This window comes from Centruroides vittatus, unplaced genomic scaffold (assembly GCF_030686945.1).
Source record: "Centruroides vittatus isolate TY-2023 unplaced genomic scaffold, ASM3068694v2 contig_3125, whole genome shotgun sequence".
In the NCBI taxonomy this organism is placed as follows: domain Eukaryota; kingdom Metazoa; phylum Arthropoda; class Arachnida; order Scorpiones; family Buthidae; genus Centruroides; species Centruroides vittatus.
In genome coordinates this window covers 652,643-672,534 of record NW_027122014.1, presented here as the reverse complement: position 1 = coordinate 672,534, position 19,892 = coordinate 652,643, and the positions used below count along the sequence as shown (strand labels likewise).

General features: G+C 28.8%; 1 protein-coding gene across 1 annotated transcript in view; it reads right to left on the bottom strand.

Annotated features, from left to right (window-relative positions):
* The window catches only part of ath (ATP-dependent RNA helicase DHX33), a 53,720-nt gene that overhangs the window by 11,471 nt on the left and 22,357 nt on the right, over positions 1-19,892 (bottom strand). The window contains exons 11-21 of the mRNA XM_067267961.1: positions 16,752-16,834; positions 16,581-16,678; positions 14,378-14,476; positions 14,141-14,215; positions 12,434-12,524; positions 9,541-9,606; positions 7,907-7,995; positions 7,732-7,795; positions 5,642-5,746; positions 5,213-5,346; positions 14-80 (exon numbers count right to left, since the gene is read on the bottom strand). Coding sequence (XP_067124062.1) covers positions 14-80; positions 5,213-5,346; positions 5,642-5,746; positions 7,732-7,795; positions 7,907-7,995; positions 9,541-9,606; positions 12,434-12,524; positions 14,141-14,215; positions 14,378-14,476; positions 16,581-16,678; positions 16,752-16,834 — 971 coding nt within the window. The remainder of the gene's footprint in view (positions 1-13; positions 81-5,212; positions 5,347-5,641; positions 5,747-7,731; positions 7,796-7,906; positions 7,996-9,540; positions 9,607-12,433; positions 12,525-14,140; positions 14,216-14,377; positions 14,477-16,580; positions 16,679-16,751; positions 16,835-19,892) is intronic.

Sequence of the window (19,892 nt, the reverse complement as noted above, 5' to 3'; positions counted from 1 at the left end):
ATAATTTACTTACAGATAAATAACCACCTTCTGTTTGTAATTCAGCTACATTCATAAATAGGCCATATGTAAGGCATTTCCTATAATAAAAACTAAAATTTTACTTTAACTCATAAAGATAATAAATACAGTGGTGCCTCGTATAATGTATGCCTCGAATAACAGACGCTGTGAACAACGGATTTTCTGTTTGGCCGTTACGTGACTCGAGCAATGGACTGGCTGCGAACAATGGACTTTCCGGCTTAATTGGTGACTGCTCCATGGGGTGCGTTCTTTAATAGTGGTTGCTCTGCGTCTCCGCTACTATGGGAGTGCACTGCTGTTTGTAGGCATTTAGGAACGACGGTGAAAGAAAGAAAGATGGCAGCGCTCGCATTATCGATAGTATCGTGATGGAGGAATCTATAATTCTAAAATATGAGCTTTAAAAAGCAAAAGAAGGGTCCCAATTGTAAAATTTAACCATAAAATGGATTATTTGTTGAAAGAGCATTCAAAATAGCCTCAGAAAAAATTTGTAAAGACACTTACATCACCGCGTGTGCTAACTCGTGCTTTCACAATTTCTAAATTCTCATTTATAAAACCACATAATGGACCCGGAAACGAAACTATCTGAGCCATGGAGGATGCCATGTTGCTTTCCACCATAAACTACAGCTACAAGCGGCCGTTTTTGCCATTCGACGGCGCGCACTCCCACCGGAATTTAGGAACGCGTTTTGCAGGAATTTTTAAACGAATGTCTCTCGTGCAGAGTTATGCGGAGGAATAAAAGAACGCACCCCATGTTCATTTTTTAATGATACAGTATGGTTATTTTATGCTGCGGAACGAATTAGATTTTTAACACATATTTCTATGGGAAAATGCATTTCATATAACGAACGTGCACCTGGAACAGATTAAGTACGTTATATGAGGCACCACTGTACATGAAAAACTTCACACATTCACTAACAATGACATATATACATTCACAAAAAGTTTTTACAAATAATTGATAATAACTATATAAATCGTAGTCCATTATTTCATGTATAAACTTTTAATTTAGAAGCATATTAGATTAACAAAGACAATATGACAGTTCAATTCTGTGTTTATACAAGATAATTCGAATTTTAAAATGTGGTAGCTACTCATTCTATCATTCATTTGGATATATCGCATGTTTTTTTTGTCTTTTAAATATAAAAGCATCTTTAGCAAATAATGGATAGATACATCAATTATATTGTACCATTTGAAGCTGCTCATTTGGTTTGTCCATACTGCATTTTAATTTTTTTTCAAACCAATAATACCATATAACAGTACACTTGATATAAGCTGCAATAAAGGTAGTTATATCTTGCTTACTAATGGATACATTGAGTAAAATGCATATAAAAATTTTAAAAGTATCTAAATATTCACAAAAATAATTCTCACACCTCAGAAAATAACAATCTTACAGCAGAGTCCAGAGACACTTTATTGAGAGGCATCTTATTTTTGTGAATTTATATTTACTATCCTGGCCATTTTATCAATCTAAATATTCTGTTCTGTATAAGCGACTAAGTATTCTATATAAACAGCTAAAACACAACATAAAATTAAAACAGAACTGCATTTGAAAGTAATTCAAAACAAATAAATCACTTACTTCTTATAAATTTTTAAATTAATGAATCCTAATGAAGTTAAAATTTGATTTATTAACATTTTATATACTATTACATAAAAATTTAAACAGATAGACACATTTAAATACGCATTAAATATTAGACAGTTTAATTATTCAACCATCCTAACAAATATGAGTTTTTTAAAAATATTAAATATCATTTTTATATCCACACTTTGAAATTGCAAAGCAAAAATGCATTATTACTATTATGTTGGGTTTAGTGAGCTATACTCAGTTGACACTAGTTGCTGTGTACTATGCTGGACTAAAGTCAAGGAACAGCAACCAAAACAAGACAGAAATTAAATAAGTGTGTCAATGTGATGTGTCTATATTCAGGAATTCCCTAACAATGTGACATGTATTCAATATAGTGGCCTTCTGTAGTATGATGTATGTGTTTCTATTCAATTGTAATGTTCCCAGGCTTTTGTGTAGTGTGTGGTACGACACCTATAGAAGAGAGAACAAGTACAATAAGCACCCTATCCAACCTCGACAGATGCCTTACTTCCTGGGAAAGTTCTCTGTATATGCTCATTTTTTCAGTGCATATGTTTTGTACATTGCGAGTGTTTAGAATGGAATATGTCTGTAATGTATGTAATTTTATTGTGTTTGTCAATGAGTGTGATGTCTGGTCTGTTGTGGTAAATTGTTTTATCTGTGATTATGGCTCTGTCGTAGTACATTTTGTGCCTATTGTTTTCCAATACTGTCTGTGGAATGTATTTGTAGTAGAATATGTGTTCCTTTGCAAGCTCTTGGTGTATTATATTTGCTATTTGATTATGTCTGTGTATATAATCTGTCTATGCCAAGAGCTGGCAACCAGAAGTGATGTGTTGTGTAGTTTCTGGCATGATGTGACGTTTTCTGCATGTGTCATTTTCGAGTGTTGTATTTTTGAGTACGTGTTTTTTGTACTTTTTAGTATTTATGACCTGATCCTGTATGGCAATCATAAATCCTTCTGTCTCCTCAAAGAGGATTCCCTGAGCTAACTAGCTGTTTGACAGTTTTGTCAACAAAATCCTAGGCCAGATTGTAGGGATGCCTGCCATGGTGTGCCTTTCAAACCCATGGTGTCTATGCTTTTTATATGTTGTGTCGTGTCCATATGATATGAGTGTTAAGTTTAATGATGTGTTATTTGAGTCTGCTAGAGTTACTGCTTTATGTAACTGTGATGTTTCTTGTTTTTGTAGAAAAATTCTTATAGTGTCTGTATTTGTTTGTAGTAAAGGTTTACTATTCAATCAGGCCACATCCACCATCTTTACATGGAAGGGTTAATCTTTCTATGGAGGATTTAGGATGCTGTTGTTTATGCTTAGTAAGTGTTATTCTTGTTTTCCCTTGGAGTTGATCAAGATCTGTGTGAGTCCAATGTATAACTCCAAAAGAATAAGTGAATACTGAAACAACATATGTGTTTATTGCTTTAACTGTGTTTTAAGAATAGTGTTTAACCTACTTCAGTATTCTTTAATTAATCTTTGCTTTATTTGTGCATGTTCTGTTAGTATGGCCTGTTGGAATCCTAAATGCTTGTAGAATTCACCCTCTTCCATGGATCCAATAACATCTCCATTTCCAAGTGCAAATTCTTCTTTCTTCAGGACTCCTTTTCTATGTGAAGTGTTTTACATTTGTCTAGGCCAAACTCCATTTGTATGTCCTTGGTGTATGAATGTGTGATTTGTAAGAGTTGATGAAGTTGTTTTTGTGTGAATGCATAAAGTAAGTTTTATGTTGTCCATGTACTGTACATGAGATGTGACAATGGAAACTGTATTGTTTATTTTTTATGTCTAATATTGTAACCATGTTGCATGTTGTTTAACACGTTAGATAGTGGATTCAGGGCTAAACAGAACCAGAGAGGACTGAAAGAATCTCCTTGAAAAATTCCTCACCTAATGAATATTTGGTTTGTTTGTATGGAAGTGTTATGAATCCTGAGATGTAGTGTTGTTCTTCAGTGCTGCTTAGTGTTTTGGAAGAATGCAATGAGTGACGGATGTATTTTGTACATGTGTAGAATACGTAGCAACCGACTGTGTGAAACACTGTCAAATTCTTTCCTGTAGTCCATATATGCCATGTGTATGTTTCTGTGTTGTTTATGTGCTTGCCATAGAATGATTGAATCTATGAGTAACTGTTCTTTGCATCCCCTGTGATTTCTATGGCAACCTTTTTGTTATTCAGTAAGAATGTTGTGTTCTTCAACATGTTTGTATATTTTGTTTGCAATACAAGATGTCAATAATTTGTAGAGTGTTGGAAGACATGTAATTAGTCTGTATTGCGTGGGGTCTATGTATTGTTGTTTTTAGGTTTCATGTAGGTAATGCCCCAAGTAAGAAATTTTGGCATGTCTTGTGATTGATGATGATGTGTGTTATGTGTTTAGTTAGTTCCTGGTGCAGTGATGTACACTTTTTGTACCAGAAATTGTGAATGTTGTCTACACCAGGTGTCTTCCAGTTGTGTGTTCTGTTAACAGCATAGCAAATGTCATGTACGTTTATTTCAGCACAGGGCATAGTTGGTATTTTGTGCAAGATTTTGTTTCCCTCCTCAATCCAGCCTGCATCAGCATTGTGTGTGACAGCACTGGACAAAGATAAAATAAATAAGTTGCAAGTTCTTCTGTTGATGTGCCACTGTGCTGTGTATCAGTTTGTTTTGGTACTAATTTGTCTGTAGAGAAGTTTTTCTCATTGTTTGTAAATAATTTATTTTGTTATTTTTGTAGCAAACGTGTTTTGTATCATTTGAGTCTATGTGCTTTGGCTGCAAGTTTTTATTTTAGTGTATCAATGTAGTCTGTGTTGTGATGTTCATGTTTTGTGTGTGTTTTGACTTTCTTAAAAATGTTTTTGTTTCTTTAATTTGTGTGTTATGTTGTTTTTAGTGTATTGTGTCAGCCTGCCTAATTGCTGTCTAATGTCATTTATTTGTGTTTTTATTCTTCTCTGCCAGACAGGCTTACGAAAGAATTGTGTTTTGTGCGATTCTGCAATTGTATTTTCAGTCCAAGGAGTGTCACTACTGTGACTGCTCCAGCATAAACTAACGTGTGAATGTCTGACAGTGTAAAAATTAAATGAATGTGGTGTGGTAGTGTTTTTAGTATTTTTCTTACTACCTTAGATGTGTTGACTTTTGGTACGTGTGGTCTTTGTGTGGGATCTGTACCTGTATATTTAGTGAGTGTTTCCTGAAATAAAAGTGAAAGCATATTAACTAAATCTATGTCTACATTATCAGTGGTGGATGAAGAAGTATCTGTAGTATCATTAGTGGTTATTATTATCATCCAACGGAAAAAATCTTTGTAACATTTGTAAAATTAATCAATCAATCAAATTACTAATTCCTCATTAAGCATATAGAAAAAAAATTATAATTTTGTAAAATAATTAACTAATGTGGATAAATAAAAACAGTAATTTATATATTAAAACATTTCCATTTTAGATGATGGTAGTATGGTAGTTTTTAATCTAATAAATAACAACATACCTAACAATTTTAGTATTTTGTCCGGCTGAAATAAATGGCATATTTGCTTTCCTACATATTTGGGCTAACTGTTTTCTTATAGCAGAAGCTGATTTTAAATTCCTCTGATTAAGTCTATTTTCATGACACCATTGCTAAAGTAAAAATCAATATCATAGAAAATTATCCATTCAGTTGAAAATGTTCATTTATTTCATTAAAATTCTATAATTTATTATTACTATCATAATTAATACTAATTAAATTTATAAATAATTATAATTTATTTATATTTTTTTCTAATAAAAAACTTATTGTTTTAGTTATAGTTTTATCAATAAATGAGTAACTGATAAATGTGACAGACATTTGTCTGTTTTGAATTCTTTACTAGTTTTCCATTTTCATGAAAAATTCATGCTTAAGATATTATTCTGAATATAAACTAACCTTATTGCCCTTTACACGTTTATAGGCTCTAAAAATATTTAGCATCATTATATGGTCCCCTTCAGTACTTTCAAACTTTCTATGAATTTCAGAAAATTCTTCCTTCTGAAATAATGAATAAGAAACAGTATTAATTGATATATTTCATTAAATATATATATATATATATATATGTAATGATAATAAATTAACATTATTATTAGAAAAAAATAATAATATTTACTAAGTTAAATTTTAATTTATCATTTTTAAAGTCATTTGCAAAGAAGATGTAGTCGTCAACTCTCCAATACTGGGATAGAATACACATACACAACATACCAATACTAGCACACTTGAAATTAAGAAATATTTACTAATGTTTTCATCCATTTATAACAGACATCTTCAGGTATATAATGCAAAACAAAATGGCTAGATCAATATCAAACATGTTTCTATGGACATTTACAAGTACAATTTAAAATTGTTTTTAGAACAAAGTACATCTACAGTTTAAAATTATTTTTGATGTAGCCATTTTGTTCTGCATTATATATCTGAAGATGTGTTATAGACATGAAAATGTTAATAAACATTTCTTAATTTCAAATGTGCTGGTATTGGTATGTTGTGTATGTGAAAGAAGATATAATTAGTATGTTAAACAAAGGTGTCCATAACCATATATTAAATCTATAATCTCTATATAAATAATCATTAACATTCCTGAGTCTTAGAATTCTCATAAATATTCATTGTGCTGATTTTCATAAACCCACATACACTTCATCCTGCAATTGTGCCACAGACAGGGAATATTATCTATTAATATTAAATAATTTATTTAAAAAAAAAACCGGCCAAAAACATTGTTATAATGTGAACACTTTTGTTATTTTTACTTTAACATCTTGCCTAATCAGCTGACATTTAATTATTTAGTACAGAACAGAATATAACTGAAAATATTCAATAAGCTAGCCGAATAATTCCAATACTTTATAATTAAGTATCAACTTATAATATATATATAGTATAACAACTCATCAACTTTTACCTTCAGAACCATAAAAACTATATTTTATAATTTCAAACTAAACTTTCTATTAAATGTTAATATTTTCAATAAACTTCAAAATTTTAAGATTAATCCAAAAATAGCTGTATTACTACACCAGAGTAATGTAAAATGCATGTACCTATAAGCCTTTTACTGGTGTGCGTCTCGGAACATTATCCCACGTGAATCGATGACGTCATACACACCACCCACCGCACGGACCACCTCAGGTGGCTTGAGGCTATTTATATATGCTTAAATACAATTAAGAAGGGCAATAATATTAACTACAAGGAGAAAATCACTCTATCGACGGCCTGGCAGGCCCTCCTGGATAAAACTCTAAGATAGCACACAGCCAGTATAGTGTGCAAGTCCGTAATGACGTCATCGATTCACGCAGGATAATGTTCCGTACAGAGGTGTAGCGTGGGTGTCAGCCGCCCGGGGCAGAGGAAAATTTCGCCCCCTTAAATAAAATATGGGGAATCCCTACAAGTCAGTACAGATGGTATTGTCAGTCACTACAATGAGCAAGATGTCATTATTATACATTCATTTAAGGAAGGGGGATTCCCCAGTTTTGTCACAGAATAAGTAATGAAAAATTCCGTGCTCATTTCAATCGTAGGTGTGACAAAAATATGAAATGAAATGGTTCAAATTTTTACAAGATATTATTATTTATTGTGAAAAAATGCCGCCCCCTAAAAGTGCCGCCCGGGGCGGGCCGCCCCTGCCACCCCCACTACACTACGCCACTGGTTCTGTATTATATTTCATAACAACTTTGAATTGAAGTGCATTTGATTAGGAAGTTCAAGTTACCTGAAGAAGAACTGCAATGGTTCGAAAACGTTTGTAATGGACTTTTATTTTATTTTATTTTATTTTGTTCCAAGACGCACACCAGTAAAAGGCTTATAGGTACGTGCATTTTAAGATTAAATTCCCAAATTTTTCATTCAAGTCAATTAAAAAAAAAAAATTAAATTAAATCCAAATGAAGTTAAAAATTATTAAAAAATAAACAAATTATAAACATTACCTCTCCAGTTGTATCAAGAACAGATTCTACACAAAGCATAGAAACAATTGTTAATATTTCTTCACTGAAAAATAAAATATAGTAGTAAATAAATTAAATAAAAAAATATAAAATCGAATATTATATTATTGAATTTCATTCTTGTTTAAAACAAAATAATTACTTATTTACTTACGTGCATCTGAATAATTGCGATGCTATAAGAATTTTTGAAAATGTTGGCTGAAGTGGAAACAGTACCATTTTTTTACCAATATCTGTTAACTAATAATACAATTTAATTGAAAAACTGTAATATTTTTAAAAAATTTTTATTATTATTAATTTTTTAAATTATGGTAGAAAGATTTAACGATTTATTAAATAAATAAAGTTTAATTTTTAAAAGATCATCAAAATTTTACATGTAAACAATATATAACATGATACAGTGTAAACTCAATTATCTGAACTTGATAATGCATTTGAAATATTTGAAATTTTGATTATCTAGAAACTCATCAGTGTTCGTTTTTTGGGTACATTAAGCACTGTAATTAAATTTTCAAAGACAATAAATAATGTAATGCAATTACTGTATTTGAAAGTAAATTAATTTACTCAAAATCTAATGTAATGTTATGTATATATGACCTAGTATCACCACACTATAATCAACTGATTATATAATAATTTCCAGTTATGTGGAGAGTTTGGTGTTTATAGATTATACTTTGCGGTATGTACAATGCTACATGTACTAGTTTTATTTCTCAAAAATCATTTCAGATAATCACATTTCTACAACACTGCATCTTGAATTATGTATTTTCTACTGCCCCTCATGAAGAGACAATACGAAGTAATATAACCCAAATTATACTTCTTTTCCATCTCTGTACGTAAACATTATAAATTATAATGTTTATTATAAAAAAAAGTAATAATATTCAAATAATTGTGTGTTTTATTGTGCAAAATTCAATAATAAAAATCCTTTTCCATCTTTATCTTAATTATGAATCTATAAATCTTAAACAGATAACTGTCATTAAATACATGTCTAATAATTGGTTTTCTATTTTTCAATATAATTTTATAGTCAACTCAACAGAGTTAGTTTTTACATGCAAATCATGTTACCCTCATAACAAGCTATCATTCAATTATTCTCAATTAAATTTTTAAATTTCTTCTTTTCCTAAACCTAAAACAGAGGCTAAAACTAGTTGTTTTTTTTACTATTTGCTCTCTTTATAAGTAAGATTTAAAAAAACAAAGATATCTTACTTCATAATCAGGTTGTCACTGATAAAATTATGAAAGAAATGATATTCTACAATGAGCAATTATATATTGTGACATTGTCACAATGTCAGGCTACAATTTTCTATCACAATGCTCTCAATTTTAGCAGTGTCTTGCCCTGTACATCATACATTTCCTGTTAACAATGCAGTCATGCCTGTCATCGAACTAACACTGTTCAGGTGAAAATTTTTGAATTGAAATAATGTGACTTCTAATCCAAACCGGAAGTATGTGCATAATCGGGGCCACCCATCTCTAAGCTTTCCATATCTGGTTGCGACTTTCGTGTAACTCCATTCTCAAGATTAAGGTAGGACAGACAGGAACCAGTGGGAATTCATATGTCTACAATTTTTGAAAATTACAGCCCAAAAACACTTATAACAACATGAAAGAAAATGTTAGAAATCAAACTTATTTTAATAAGAGTTTAAAGCAATGCTAATTAAAATATTATTAAATTTAATTAATATTCTACATATAAATAAAAAAAATTTCATATTACATTTTACAAATTACCTTTGGATTTACTTTATCTTCTATACTTCCCAAAAATTGTAATTGATTTAAGGCATTTAACACAGACTATATTTTAAAAAATAAATAAATATATAACTCCAAATACTTTTAATTAAAGTGTATTAAATATAATTAAATATGTATATTATTTTTGTTTAATGATATAATTTTACAACACCATCACTTATAAAAATATTGCCAGAAGTTGCATAATAAATAATCAAACTGAATTACCATCTTACCATTCTAAATTGTCTTGAAAACATGTTTATTTGTCTAAATAGCGTCAATCAACTTCTCGTTAGCAAATTAGAAGTGAGAAAACGACTAAAACAAGCGATTTTATAGCGATTGTTTACATAAGTCAAAGTGGTAGTGCTGCAGGGGCGTGGCATTTCGCGGGAATTTTACCAACAATTGTTTTTACTGGTGGATCTAATAACAGACAAAGAAAGTAACCAATTACAATGTAAAAGAAGCTAACTATCGATGTTATCTGCCAATAATCTGCCTTTTTATCTCTAGTTGCTGTAGAGTTTCGGGGGGGGTGTATTTTTGGAAATACTGAAATATTTTTGGCCCAGGGTTTGTGACAAAGCATTTAATGGTTGGGACAGTTAAAAAAACACATACGGGAACACGATTCAACGATTAGATAGCAACAGACTTGTTTACAGTTTGAAAAATAGACTTTTGAAGTTGACGATTTTTTCCCTGAAAAATTCCCGAAACGTAATATTTTTTTGTTTTTGTTATAAATAAACAAAAATGATATATTTTTAGTAGTATTGTTGATTAATACATCAGAAACACAATCCCACTAACGTCAAAAACAAAAAACCGCAAAAAAAAGTTTTCATTTTTTCGGTAACAACTTTAGTCGCATGGGGTGCAGGTGCACCCCTGTGCGCCCCACCATGTTAAATCCCCCCGCGCACCTAACGCCAGGTTAATAATTCTTCAGTTTTTAAAATGTAAATTATTTTATTCTTTAATCATTCGTATATCATTAATAGTATTGCATTTAAATAATATAACACTATGAATAATAATCTAGAATTTTGTTGAAGAAATAATATAATGATATTAGTTCTTTAACAAGTATTTAAACTGTAATTGTAATATTTAATAAAATATTTTTAAACTATACATTCATAAATTAACTAATTAAAAATATATTCTGTAGATTTATAAATATAAGAAGTTGTCTATTTTAAGTAGAAAATATTGTCAGCCAACAACTCAATAACTTAAATTACTTTTTATTAATAATTTGGAAATGTATTGATAAAAGATCAGTTTTAAAACTAATGCATTGTGATACTTTCAATTCAAGCAGTCATGTAAGAACTTCAATCAAACTCTTTTCTGAATGAATAAGTGACTTAGAATCTGTCATTTAATTATGTAAGTTACATTTTATTATTTCAAAAATTACGTACCCAGAACCTTTTAGTGTGATTATGTATAAATATCCACAGACAAACGTTTTCGAACCCCTTCTGTGCTCTGATTCAGATTCCAATCGGTTTCTATATGGATGTTCAATATCCATTAAATATCAGTTTGTTATATACACTTCGTTTAAATTTTCAGTTCGATTGTAGGTTCGAAAACATTCGTCTGTTGATATTTATACATGATCACACCTTAAAAGGTTCTGGGTACGTAATTTTTGAAGTAATTATGGTGTGATGAGTAGTGGGTTATTTACATTTTATTATGATGTATTGAAATGACAATGTGATATAAATGTTAATACGTTATTCAATTTGTGGGAATTACAGGACTGAACATTATTGTAGACATTTCTAAATTATTAATAAAGTATACATAAATTTTTGAATTATTAAAATTAGTAGTTATAAAAAGATGGTTTTCTTGCTTATCTTTACAACTAAATTTTCAGAACTTGTATTAGTATTTCTGTATCTTTAAACTTCAGATAAATTTCAAACTACAAAATGGAATATCAAGACAACTGAGACAACAGAAACGAAACCATAAACAAATTCAACAATCAGATAGATTTTCTAACATTAAATATTAAACATAAACTTTAATATATAAATAAACACTAATTTTAAACAAATACTGAATATAATAATAAACAATAATTTAAACAAATAATATCAAAATATGACAGAATGCTACCAATACTACAGAAAAATTCATAGTGATTTCACTAAGTAGCTTTAAAGATTTAGGCTGTTATAGTAATCATTTTTTTCATAAACCATTGGAAATAATAATGGAAAAACTTCTTTGAAATATATTTTGTAAATATAGATCAACGAAAGTTCCGTTAGTTAATTAGCGTAAGAAGCAAGCACTCTTATCGAGTTCTCTATATGGAACTGATGCAAGAAGCTACTCGTTTCCAGATGTTAAAGTAATACTTTGAACTCAGAGTCAATAAATTATAATTTATTTGAATCGTGTTTTCTTCCATTAACATCATCGTAAAGTTTAAAATCATTCTAGAAAAATAATTTTATACTTTGTTAATACTTTTGAAATGAAATCTTTTTCATAAATTTTCCTTGAAATCTTAAAATGTCATTTTGTGCTTTAGAAAAATTCAAATTTCTAACAAAATCACTTAATTTTGATCAAATATTAGATGAAATTCTGACATAATAAATGAAAATTTAAATCTGGCATTTAAAAAATTGACTCTTATTTACTGCACTGCAAGGTTTAATCTCATTCTGAGTATTTAATTTCTAATGTAAATAATTTCATAAAAATGTAACTACAATACTATTATTTATTTAAATAATTTACAGATTAATATTAATTGAATAATTAATTAAGAAATCATTTCAATTTTGATGAAAATATTAATAAAATTATAAATTAACTGCCTAAATTTATGAAATGAACAATTTACCTCTTCAGAAGGCTTATTTAAAAAATCAAATTTCAATATATCACGAATTCCAATTGCTAGTAGCTGGAGTACCACATTTGCAAGATTACATCTATAAAATAAAATATATATTTATATATTAGTTTATATGCATATGAATACAGTAAATTATCCAGTTAAATAACAAATTAAGTAACAAAACCAGCAAAATTATCAGGCTAAATTTAATCCAAACAAAAACTACTGAATAGAAGAAATCTGTCTTTATATCAAGCATTAATTAACAAATATTATTAATTATTATGAAATGACAAAAAGATTATTTTTGAGACAAGTTTCATAAAAACTATAAATGTTAACAAGTAAAATATTCATTAAGTCCTACCCCACTCAAGATATGGCACATGACCACCCTCTATCTCTCCATCCGTTCAACCTTTTACAATCAAATTTTAATAGCATCAATGTCCCTTATACACAAGCTATCCTGCCAAATTTCGTTCTTTAATCTTTATCCCATATAAAGATATTAAACAAAATAGATGTTAACACACATACACACACACATACACAGAATATTTTTGCATATTTTTTTTTTCACTTTTTTGGGTTCAGTTCTCAAAACATGGAAATTTGCAAAAAAACCCAGAGGGTTAAATCTGACACAATTCCAATACTTTCCCTTGTTATGTATACAGGTATACCTTGCCTTACGTCAGTAATTGGTTCCAGGAGAGGCAACGTAAGTTGAAAAATGACGTAAGTCGAATTTACTTGTGTAGTTACGACATAAGTCGAAACTATGGTGGAAAACGCCAATAATGAGCACTTAAAGACCGCAAAATAAGATGTCAACACAGAAACACAGATGTTTTCATGTTTCATTCTCTAGGATTTATGATGATTACATTAACATTTACTGTAAATGTACATATTTTAATATTTTATGTGCTTTTAACGCTTTTCTAGTGATATTACGACTTCAATATTTGTGGCGGATGGATGTAAAGTCAAATAAAATGACTTAAATTTGATTTTTATTTTTCCATATACTTTTTTGACAAATGACGTATAATCGAGAACAATGTAACTCAAAACGACGTAACTCGAGGTATACATGTACATAATAGAAAGGAAAGTAAAAGCCACAGAGAGTTATCTTATTAATAAGCTTTTGGTGAATTAACTTATAAGATATTATTGTTAATATATTTTATTCCTTAGCAGTCATCATACAGATATTTTTTTGTATTTTATAATAAATACATCTTAAAAACTTTTTAATTCAAAAACTATTCCATTCTATTCCAATTAATACTACTTATATATGAAGTAGCCTTCAATAAAACAAGCAAAATAGTTTTTTTTGTTCCATTTGCAGCATTTCCTGCTGGACTTTTGATTCTTAATACAAAGTTTTATACATGTTTTTGTTCTTTTACAATTTACATTGAGTATACAAAGACAGAGAAAGTGAGTCACATTTGACGTTTGCTACTTAATTGTTGATTTGCGCAAGATTAAATCAATTTTGGCTAAATATGCACCTATTCTTCACTTATTGCTCTCACTACCAATAATCAAGCTCTTTTCTTAAATTGATTATGTCATAAGAATGAGATTCTTGATAATTTTCAATAGGATTTTGTAGATTCTGATTATTAAGAAAATAGTAGGTTTGAATAGCAGATTTTACTAATTTATCATAAATAAACTTTAAATAAATACCTCTGTATTTCTGGAATAGGATGGTCGTTCATTGCATTATATTCATCTTTAGTGTAAAGTCGATAGCAGACACCTCTAAATTATTTAAAAGAAAATAAAATAAAGTTACTAATTATTATAAATTATTACTTATACTATATGCACCTGTTTATATTGAAGAATTAATAATAATATATTCTAATTTAAAACAATAAAAATATCAATTGACTAATTGATTAAGAACAATAATTCATTTACTTTGATTGACGTCCTGCTCTGCCAGTTCGCTGCCATGCTTGAGCTTTTGAAATTCTTTGAACTTTTAATAATTCTATATTGTATAAAGGATTAAATGTTCTGTAAGAAATATTACAAAAACATTCATTTAAAAGTAATTCTAGTGAATTAATAACTGATAATTATAAATATTCAAAATTAAAAGCATCAATATAAATTAATTTTTCTATTTTTAGTTAATTTTCTTCTTCAAAAAATTTATTCGTAAGCAGAAAATTCATTTTAATTTACTTGAAAATTATCACTAGTATCAATTTTATCCACCGTGAAAAGTTTTATTCATATTAGAATTAACTAACAAGTAAAAAATTAGAGTGGAATAAATCCTCGGCTTAATTATTTATAAAATAAAAAAGTCACAATAATTTAAATTAAATAAAAATTCCTATATTTGAAAATAAGATTGAGAGTATCCGATAAAATTAATTATTCACAAAAAAATGCAAAATTAATATACGATATTGTAAATTCAACATTTATGATATCAAAAACAAACTTTATAATACTATATAACAGTGCTTTTGGAGAACTTTGTTCTCCAAAACAATGACGACATATTTTATTCCTAGAATTGTTATAGAAGTTTCGGCAAACTTTGATTGTCGGCAAAAATAAGGATAATATTTTGCAATATTATCTTAATTTAACTTTTTCCATCAATTTTTATGGGAAAAATTCTAACTGGTTCCTGATTCATCCAAAACACCCCCAAATAAACCAATTACCACTGGCTGTTTACAGTCCACGTAACATTAAAAACACTGAAAAACCTATTTATCTAACGATCAATTATTTTAGAATGACATTAAACGTTAAAACTCCAATTACCTTACTAACAAAATATTCAATAAAACCATTAAAGACTATTTTTGTAAGCAATAATATAATCACTAGATTTGTATGGTATTCCTAATAGGAATTACATAGTAACTGCATTTTCTTTGAATATGCAGTAAAAACTAAATTTTGTTTTTTTTTGTAAACGGATTAATAAAAGTAATGAAATAATGGATAAAAAATAATTAAATGACTTTTAGCATTTTAATCTTATACTTATTCTACAGCAATTTATGTTGTCAACTGTTAGACAACACTAGGGAAGGACATATCATAGTTTCTTACATTATTTTAACACATACAGTATATTTAAGCAGATAGTAAACGTTGTTTTATATGTATTAGTTTGCATTGTGAATGATATTTTATAAAAACATTTTGGTTAATTCTTAAAAATCAACAATGTCACCTAAACAAACAGATTCTAATGACAAAATATCAAAAATGCCAGAAAGTGACATTCCTCAAAGATTAAAGTGGTAGCTCATTTGCAGAGAAGAAAATTAGAAACTACGTTGCTTGTGCTTTGCATGTCTACCATAAAATACATTAAGTAAATAAAAAAAAAAACAGAGGTTAGGTAAAACATTATGTATGAAAATGTGCTTTTAGATTTTCATATTCATAGTATTTTTTCAATTCTCTAACCTTATTTTTTCAAAGTATTTCTCCTTTTCGTATTCATGTTTTCCAAATTTATGGCAGTTTTACAGAACTTAATCCCTCGCGAATATGAGACTTATACTGTACTTGGAATTATTTGATTCAAACATTGCACTGGGTATTAGCCTATTCCCTGGTATTCCCGACATATCTTGGGTCAAAATACGACGACCTTGACCTGTGAACCCGAGATATCTCGTTTCTGCATCGAGACATTTTTGACACTAGAATTCATTAGTCGACATAATTTTTTTTATTAAAACTAACTTCCAAAATATTAATTTTTTTTTTGTTTTTACATTTATTAATATGTCTATTTTGTTTGTGCAAAATAACAAAATGATTTTGGATGATATTAATAGCCGCAATTATTTTTTCTAAAACGTGAAATTTTCGTTATGCTTAACATTGACAAAAATTCAACCTAGAGCGACATGCAATGGATAAAAAAATTCAACATGGGATAGGTTAAAGAACAACATTCGTTGTTTTGGGAATTTGGATATAGGAAGTTCAGATACTAGAGTATGGCTATAGTACACGTCTTAAATGAAAATAAAATAAAACAAAATAAAAGTTTTAAACTATACACAACTATCTAAAATACAGTTTGATTAACATCAATGTGTAATTAATTTCTACAGTAAAAACAAAACATTCTTACTTGGCTTTTACCATTCCAGTATCGACGACATATTTTATTCCCGGAATTGTTATAGAAGTTTCGGCAATATTTGTAGAAAATATTACTTTTCGACAACCCTGCATAAAAATTTTCATTGAAAAATTGAAATCTTTTATAAGCAACAAAGTACTTCTTGGTAAACTTTCTAACCTTTGAAGGAGGTTTCAAAACTTCAACTTGTTTTGTTGAAGAAAGTGCTGCGTAAAGAGGATATGGACAAATTTGTAAACAATCTGTAACAATAAAACTATGTTTAAAAAATATTAAAATTTTAAATTATATTATATAAAATAAATGTGAAATTTTATTGCACTTCTTTTAAGGAATAGATGTTATTAAAATAAGAACTTGTTAAAAAGTTAGTATAAAGTGTTGTGAAATAAAATAATTAAAATAAGTTTGAAATGATATAATAATATCACATATAAATACAGTGTGACCAAAAACGTTGCTTGCCAAATGTGGGTGATCATCGTTCTTACAGTTTTGAGCACAATAATAACCAGAAGTAATTGTGATGACCCTTGAACAATGTATGCAACTTGTTTTATTGTATGGGGACAATCAAGGAACAACAATTTGGAAGATCTGGGTGGTGACAATTCCAGTGTTGCCACTCAGACCTTCCAAAAGCCTTCACATCAAGCTGTTGGCAATATCCTAGAAAAATTTAAGGAAACATTCAGTGTCCTAGACGAAAACAAGCTCCAGACATTGTTTGGGAGTTGGCATGATTACTTCTAGTCGTTATTTCCCTTAAAACGGTAAAATCGATGATTATCTCCATTTGGCAAGCAACCACACTATAAGGCATTTTGGCTATACTATATAATAAACAGTAATATATACAAATATAAAAAAATCGGGAAGTTTTAAAATAATCAAATCTATATATATTTATTTTTTAATATAAATACTTCTTTTTAAATATAAAATAAACATATATTGTCTATTCTATCTTTACATGTAAAAATATAATGAATTTATTTATTAAATTTAATTTAGTGATTAAATAATTTCTTGCCTTTAGAATAACAACAGTTTCACTTTTAGCTGAATAAAAAAATCAAACCTTTTACAGAATAAAAAATTGATTCATTTAAATAATTAATTACAGGTAATCCTCACTTTACGACCGAGTTCCGTTCCGACGACTACGTCATTAAGTGAACTGGTTGATAAGTGAGGAGCTTGCGCCGGGAATATAGAATCATTCTAAAATTATACAAATTATGCAACAAACTTCAAATTTATTCATAAAAAGACTATTATAGTATGCTATTAGCCTATTATAGTATGCTTAGTGTGCATGTCACCATTCGCCACTGACCGACACTCAAGCTGAGAAAGGGGATTCCCCGAATTGCAGGTCGAAACTCGACTGGTCGTAATGGCAAGTGGTCGTTAAGCAGATAGGTCGTAAAGTGAGGAGTACCTGTATTTAAATCAATTTTAAATTGTTGTCTTTCTAAATATGAAGAGTATTTTCTGAAAAATATTTAATATTGTACTGTACTATCAAACTTTTTACTTATATAATAAGAAATGCTTACTGGAACTAAGTGCATCTAACAGTGAAAATTTTCACCGTTAGATGCACGACCTGTTTTTGAAATAATCGTTCTTTTTAAATTCAAATTTTTTTGTTCGTTTCTTTGTAAACATTAACTGATAAAGATCTCTTAAAGGGATCAAAAACGTTTTTATAGAAATTAACGTTATGCTGGACACGTTAAAAGTGTAAATATATTTAAACTTTTTACTTCTAAAAATATGAAATAATTGTATATGACCAATTAAATACAAATAAAAACATTATATAATAGATATTGATAAAGTTATAACTGCACCTGAAAACTGAAAAATGTCTTTAAATTTTCTTTTTCAAACTTAAATACAGCTTTAAAATTCAGAAATTTTGTAATTATTTACTAGGTTGATTTACTACCTTGCCTCTTAATTCTTTGAATTATTTGTAGATAATTCAAAGAATCTAATAATCAATGCTTGTCTTTAATCTATTTACTTTAAAAACTGTTGTAAATTGACCATAAATGCATTTTAGGCTTTTTTCTCTCCACTCATCAGTATGGCTGCTAATTCTGCATAAAAAATGCCATAAATTTATACACAAATACAATATAAAGTTAAACTTACCATCAAAAATTATAAAATTTTATATTGCAGTCAAATACTTAAAAGAATACAAATGTACGAAGCAAATTCAATGTAATATATAGTATTCCTTGTGCAAGTCTATACTGGAGAATTATATAGAAAACCAAGTGCAAATTATAGAAATAATCAAATAATAGAGTCAGATTAACTCTCAGATAAGTCTATTCTAGAAGAATAGTCTATTGATTACAAATTACATAATATCTTTATAATTAATTAGCCATATTCTAGTCTGATAGGTAATCCAGTCCTATTATTTGACTATACAGGTACTCCTCACTTTATGACCTATTTGCTTAATGACCACTCGCACTTACGACCAATCGAGTTTCAACCTGCAATTCGGGGAATCCCCTTTCTCAGCTTGAGTGTCGGTCAGTGGCGAATGGTGACATGCACACTAAGCATACTATAATTGTCTTATAGTACTATAATAGGCTAATAGCATACTATAAGTCTTTTTATGAATAAATTTGAAGTTTGTTGCATAATTTGTATAATTTTACAATGATCCTTTATTCCCGATGCAAGCTCCTCGCTTATCGACCAATTTGCTTAACGACGTAGTCGTCGGAACGAAACTCGGTTGTAAAGTGAGGAGTACCTGTATTGAAGAAACTAAAAAAATAGTTAATTACTAGAAGACATACATATTTCAGATGTAAACATAATAGAATACACTCTGTATTATATCAGCACTGCACAACATATAATTATAATATTAATGACAATAACATAAAGATCTTAGAGTATGAAAATGATATGTATAGCAAATTTAGAGAAAGTATACACAGGACCAGATTTGCACATAAGCTTAGCTTAAGCTGCAGCTTAGGGCTTCGTGTTATGAGTCTATAGTTTAGAGCAGTGGTTCTCAACCTTTCTGAGGCCGCAGAACACCATTCATATACTTTTTATTATACAAAGCATTAGCATCAATACATTCAAAAATTGATAAGCAATTCCACGTTTACTATTCTCAGGAAACAATGAAGCAATAAACTAATAAATTTTAATATATTGAATAAAATAGAAACATGTATTATCTACGAATATAGCAATAAGAATAAATTTGAATAAAAACTTTAAAATCTTTTCTTTCGTGGAACACTC